This window comes from Vigna radiata, chromosome 6, assembly GCF_000741045.1.
Source record: "Vigna radiata var. radiata cultivar VC1973A chromosome 6, Vradiata_ver6, whole genome shotgun sequence".
Taxonomy (NCBI): Eukaryota; Viridiplantae; Streptophyta; class Magnoliopsida; order Fabales; family Fabaceae; genus Vigna; species Vigna radiata.
The window spans coordinates 27,435,097-27,441,578 of record NC_028356.1 but is presented as its reverse complement, the minus strand read 5'-3'; the positions used below and the strand labels follow the sequence as shown (position 1 = coordinate 27,441,578).

At 38.7% G+C, this 6,482-nt stretch overlaps 1 protein-coding gene across 6 annotated transcripts in view; it reads left to right on the top strand.

Annotated features, from left to right (window-relative positions):
* The window catches only part of LOC106763050 (DNA topoisomerase 2-binding protein 1-A), a 24,898-nt gene that overhangs the window by 9,665 nt on the left and 8,751 nt on the right, over window positions 1–6,482 (top strand). For 5 of the 6 annotated variants that reach the window (XM_014647214.2, XM_014647213.2, XM_014647211.2 and 2 more), the window contains 2 exons: window positions 5,572–5,716; window positions 5,799–5,890. In XM_014647214.2, coding sequence (XP_014502700.1) covers window positions 5,572–5,716; window positions 5,799–5,890 — 237 coding nt within the window. The remainder of the gene's footprint in view (window positions 1–5,571; window positions 5,717–5,798; window positions 5,891–6,482) is intronic. The other variant, XM_014647216.2, reaches the window with a different exon arrangement.

Genomic DNA, 6,482 nt, shown 5'->3' with positions numbered 1-6,482 from the left:
TGTTGAAGAGGGTTATGCCTCTGTGTTCTATCTGTACAGACATTCTTCTGTGAATAACATTCAGTTTTCCCATTCTTTCTGTGTTTCTTGGAGTGAAAGTGAGGGTTGCAATTAGGTTCCCAATACAGGAACCTATCAGGTATTAACACAGGTTAGTTCATGAACAATACTATTATGAGACAAAAAATTGAGAAATTCATGATTCACATATTCAGTACTATTATCAGACCTAATTCTTTTGATATTATTTCCAAATTGATTTTGGACAAGATGGAAAAAATTAACAAAAATTTGAAAAACTTCGGATTTATTTTTCATAAGGTATGTCCATGTGACACGGGGTACAATCGTTAATAAAGGTAACGAACCATCTAGCTCCAGAAATAGAATCTATGACAGGACCCCAAACATTAGAATGAATTAAATCAAATGGAGAAATACTCTTTTTATGACTAATAGGATAAGATGCACGATGATGTTTTGAAAATTGACAAATATTACAATTAAAAGACTCAACAGATTCTTTGGTAAACAAGTAGGGAAATAAGGACTTGATAAGACTGAATGAAGGATGCCCAAGCCTTTGATGATGTAACCATATTTGAGATTTTGCCCACGTCTCAGATGTTGCTTGTTGACTCATGATTTTCGTGTTGTTTTGGTCGTCAAACTCTAAAAAATACAACCCACTCTGCTCCTTAGCAGTTAAAATTGTCTTCCCCGTGGTAAGGTCCTCAAAAACACTATAATTTGGAGAAAAATGTTACTGAGGAATTTAAATCCTTTGTGAGTTTTTGCACAGAGATAAGATTGTTAGCTAATTGTGGAACATGTAAAACATCCTTCAATAAAATAGATGAGTCCAAAATTATATTCCTAGAGCCGCATATAGGTATACCCTGACCATTCGCAACTATAATATGTTGTTCTTTATTTCTTTTACCATGAGTCAAAGGACACATTAAAAGGTGTCATATGATCAGTTGCACTCGAATCAAGGATCCAAATACCTTGAGACACATGATCAACAGTATTGAGACAAATCTTACCTTTTATGGACAGAGTGCATGATCCAGAGGACTTACTCATTAATTCATCCATTGCTTTCAAAGGAATAATTTTTACTTCAGACATCCTGTAGAACGCAACGAGGAGTTTCCAAGACGATGACGATGTATGGGTCACACCGAAAAAAAAAAGGAGCAAAACTTAAAAACCCAGATCTACTCAAGAAAAAGTCAAACGGGTTGTCACAAACCCTAGGAACAGACTCAGGAGGCTTCGACGCCTCTGTTTGTGGCAGCAGCGGCAAGTGGGTCACACTCAGAAAAAGAGAGCCGAATTTAAAATTCAGATCTACTTAAATATAGGCAAAACTGGTCATCACCGACCCTAGGAACAGACTCAGGAGTCTCCGACAACCCTTTCTGTGGCGGCGGCGGCAAGTGGGTCTCACCGGAGGTGGGCGTGTGGGCTACACGCGCCGGCGACGGTGGAGGCGCATGGCGGCTCCTATCATGGAGCGACTTCCGGCATTGTGGTCGTCGGAGTTGGGCGCACCTTTCTACCCTATCAACGACCCCAACCGGTGACGGCAACGGCGGTGGTTGGACAGCGGCAACGGCGACGGCGACTGTGCAACGGCGTTTATGGTCGCCGGAGTTAGGCGCACCTTTTTGCTCTATCAACGACCCCAACCGGTGATGGCGACAATGGCAGTGGTCTGATAGCAACGACGGTGTGACTGTGCAGCGGAACGGAGTTCCAAGATCGGAAGCTCTTGATACCAAATAGAAAATAATACTAAATTTTATTATTCAGAATTGATTGAAAATACATTCACATATCCTTTATTTGTAACAATCTAATTCTCCTAAAAAAGGAAATAAGGAAACTGGGAGAACAAACTAAAATAGAAGATTGAATATCTATTTTCTCTTATTAGGAAGATTCTAAAGATATCTTCTCTAATTACAATAGTCTTTGAGATCATATAGGAATGAAGTTTGCAATGAAACTCTAGGGTTGGTGATTGGATATAAGGTGATAGGATAGGAGGCAGGGAGGCGAATGGTAGTATGCAGGGGAGCCGAACGGTGGGAGGCAAGGGAGCCAAAAGGTGGGAGGCAAGGGAGCTGAACTGTAGGAGGCAGGGGGAAGAGCTGTAACCAATAGGTTGAAGAGTTACTATCCTAACTGGTAGTAGTGAAGATGGGTGGCAAAATATTTATAGTAAATAAAGATATATTCTAGGGAAATATTTAGTATAAGATATTTATATTAAATAAAGATATATTCTAGGGAAATATTCAGTATAAGATGGGCGGGAAATAATTAATATAAATAGAGCTAGATTCTATTGTTTGGGTTATGTTTTTGATTATTGAGTTGTTGACAGGCGGTTGTGGCTACAGTCCTGTAAGGGAGGTTATGCTCCCAATTATCCTTGTTTACTTTTGTTTATTTAGAGAGTTTTATTATCTTTAATAAGAGAATTTCATTCTTTCATTATCTTTTTCGCTTGCTGTGATCGTGGTTCATTTGGTTTCTTACTCAGAAACGTAACAATTGGTTCGACCTGCTGGATCTTGTTGAGAGCAGTGAAAGGCGAGATGGAGGGAAGAAAGAACGTCGTGGAGGAGAGGCTGGAAACGATGGAAATTGCGATTGATGGATTGAAGGTTGAGACAGCAGCAATGTGCCAAGATATGCAAGAAATCATGAGGATATTGGGTGGTCGAGACCACAACGAGGGTGACCAACATTCGGATGGTAGTCAAGCTTCTATTAATGAGAACAAAAGGAGGTAAGAGGAAGACGCTGGAGGAAGAGAGGGTGGACGCCTGTAGGAGCAACCAAATTGGAGGAAAAGGGTAGAGTTACCTATTTTTGAAGGAATTGATCCGTTGAATTGGATCAATAGAGCTGAGAAATTTTTTGAACTACAAGGGGGGTCAGAGGAAGAGAAGGTGCGCATAGCCTACATCAGTATGGAGGGAAGTGCCAGATACTAGTTCAGAATTTGGAGGGAGAAGGCCAGGAACCGTTTGTGGGCGGGTTTAAAGGGGGCATTGGTGATCCAATTCGGAGAAAGAAACATGGGATCAGTCTTCGAGAGATTGGCTACTAGTAAGCAATCAGGATCCGTGGAAGAATACATCCAAGATTTTGAAATCTTGGTGGGTTAGATGAAATGAGTGTCTGAAGAACATCTGATGGGGTACTTTATGGCAAGGTTACAAGAGGGAATTCGTAATCAAGTGGGGATGCTTGACCCGTAAGAATTGATGACGCCATGAGAATTGCAAGGGATGTCAAGGAGGCCCAGGGTGGGGCAAAGGCTGGGAACTGGAGTGTGACAAAGAACCCATCGTCTTGGGAATGAACGGGTGGTAAGGAGACACGGTTCGAGGCCAATTGCTTTAACCCAAGCCGATCGGAAGTCGCCGAGCGGTCCGAAGCCAATCACTATAACCCAGGCCGATTGGGAGTCGCCGAGACTGTGGGGTCAGTACAGAAGGAGGGTAGTGATAATAATGGGAGAAACACCAAGAATTTGCCTTATTCAGAATTCCTGAAACGGAAAGAGGAGGGAAGGTGTTTTCGATGTGGGGTACCGTTTGGTCCAGGCCATCATTGCCCAGAAAGGAGTCTACGAATGATTATTTTGACGGAGGATGAAGAGGAGGAGGACTTGCCACCACCCAAGCCTCCAGACTTGAATTGAAGAGGAGCCATGAGATCAAGCTTCCCAGTTCCAACCTTGAGGACAAGGTTGTTCTGCAGCGGGGTTTATTGATAGGATATAGGGTGATAGGATAGGAGGCAGGGAGTCGAACGATAGTAGGCAGGGGAGCCGAACGGTAGGAGGCAGGGGGAAGCATGCCGAACGGTAGGAGGGCAGGGAGAAGAGTTTTAACCGATCGGTTGAAGAGTTACTATCCTAACGGATAACTGTGAAGATGGGTGGGAAATATTTATAGTAAATAAAGATATATTCTAGGGAAATATTCATTATAAGACATTTATAATAAATAAAGATATATTGTAGAGAAATATTCAATATAAGATATTTATATTAAATAAATATGTATTCTAGGAAAATATTCAGTATAAGATGGGTGGGAAATAATTAATATAAATAGAGCTAGATTCTATTGTTAGGGTTATGTTTTTTATTGTTGAGTTGCTGACAGGGGGCTGTAGCTACAGCCTGGGAGGGAGGTTATGCTCCCATACTAGGGAGGTTATGCTCCCAATTATCTTTGTTTACTTTTGTTTATTCAAAGAGTTTTATTATCATTAATAAGAGAATTTCATTCTTTCATTATCTTTTCTGCCTGCCGTGGTCGTGGTTCATTAGGTTTCTTAGTCAGAAACGTAACAGTTGGGCAGCAATGAAGGCTGCAATCAAATCACACGGTCAGAGGCTCTCAAGGATGGGGAGTTTTGATACCATCTTAAATTTAGGAGAGAGAATATATTTCTCATTATTTGTCTCCTCACATACATTGGATATATATACAAGAGCTTAGTGTATATTTTAAGAAATAAAAGTAGCCTATTCTAACAAATCCCTATAATTGTGGGTTTGTTATACTAGTAATAATAGCAAGATATAGAAAATATAACAAATTAAATACATGAGAATAATATCTAAAATTTTCTAAAATATATTTTGACAGAGTACTATTAAAATTAGATAGAAAATCTTACACCAACTTGTATTATGATTTAGGTTTAATTTAACTTTACAAAACCAGTTTCGACAGTCAAGATTGTCACCCACTTACACGCATTAATTTAGCCATATCACTAGTTGATATGAAATTGCCAACACCCTCCTCATGTTTATTAGACATCTTGAGCATGAAATCTGCAACATTCAGCATCAGCAACTCGTTCAATGATGACCCAATCAGGGGTGGTCCAATAGACTTAACAACAATAATTAGATGCAAAATAGACTTGTTAAAAGAGAGAGAAAAACATAGGCTTAATTAAGATGAAATTGTATGTGTTTATTACATTAAAATGTAAATTTATATAGGCTTATTGCATTAACTATACCTAAATTGGGGATATTTTGCTTCCTTTAAACCAGAGATATATTCCTATAGACCACTACTATTACAATAAATAGAAATTATATTATTATAGTTTGCAATGAATTCAACTAATGCTCTTTTCTGTGGTCACGGTCCAGTAGTTAATATATGGAGTACAATATAAATTATTGTTTGGCACTATGTTTTGTGCATGGTTTAACTTCCAAACTGTTGGTGGGTAAATGGTTCTTAATAGAGCTCATATGTGCAGTTTCTTTCTTGGCCTATCTATTGAGTTGCTTTGTCTATTTCCCTACAATGCATCTAGATGGCCATTTGATTATGCAAATGTGCCGATACTAAAAGCTCACCTGGCTTCTCTGAATATGCAACTTGTATTTTAAGTTGTAATAATTCAAAAAATCAGTTATTCTGTCTTATTCAATCTTTGTGGAGGTTTTAATTGTCATATTGAACTTATGTTCATGCTTTACTATCTAATACATTTCTTTATGTTTGGCAGTGGGCTTTGAATGAATTGAAGAAACCAATAGTCACGTATGAATGGCTAAAACAATGCTCAGAGGAGCATCGTGTTGTTCCTCAAGAGTCATACAAGGTCCTTCCTTTCTCTGGGTTAAAGATTTGTGTTACTGGAATTCCTGCAGGTTGTAACTTAGCTATCCACTAGTATTGGTCATAATAGAATGCTTCTTTGTTGGATGCTCATGAGTTTGAGATTTTTTTCAGATGTTCGTAAAGAGATGGAGAAGCTTATTTTACAAAATGGTGGAAAATACTCTGCGGAATTGACAAAGAATTGCACACATTTGATTTCTGAGATATCCTTCTCATAGTTGTTGTAAATGATTGTGTATATTTTGGACATGCAAAATATTCATCTATTATTTGAGTAGAGAACATATCTTACATTATTTTTCAGTAGTTCTGCCAAAATGCCAAAAACTTATGTGTTTCTAATAGGGACTTGGATATTATGGGGTTACTTACATCCCATATTGAGTATTACGGGATACTCAAGTGAAATATTTAAATGTTTGGTTCTCTCCCCTTAGTGGCTAGTTTTTAAGGGTGAGTTTTCAAGTGCTTGGGTGCTAATTGATAAAAAGTTGGTTTTCAGTGTCATGGAAAAGACTAGTGATAGACTTCTTTGGTCAAGAAATCTATCTATCACTAAAAAATGCACACTCACTCACCAAATTACTAGAAACAGAGCAGTATTATTATTGTAACCAAAGAATACAAAGATAGGAGAGCACTCTCTCCTCCAAGGGTTTTCCCTTCACAAAGAGCCAAAGTTCAATCTACAAAATTATCCAAAAAACTGTCTGACAGAAGTCCTCCCTGCCTTCTTATAATGGCCCTCCCAACCAACTAACTAACTAACACCAATTCCTAACCTGTTTCCTTCTA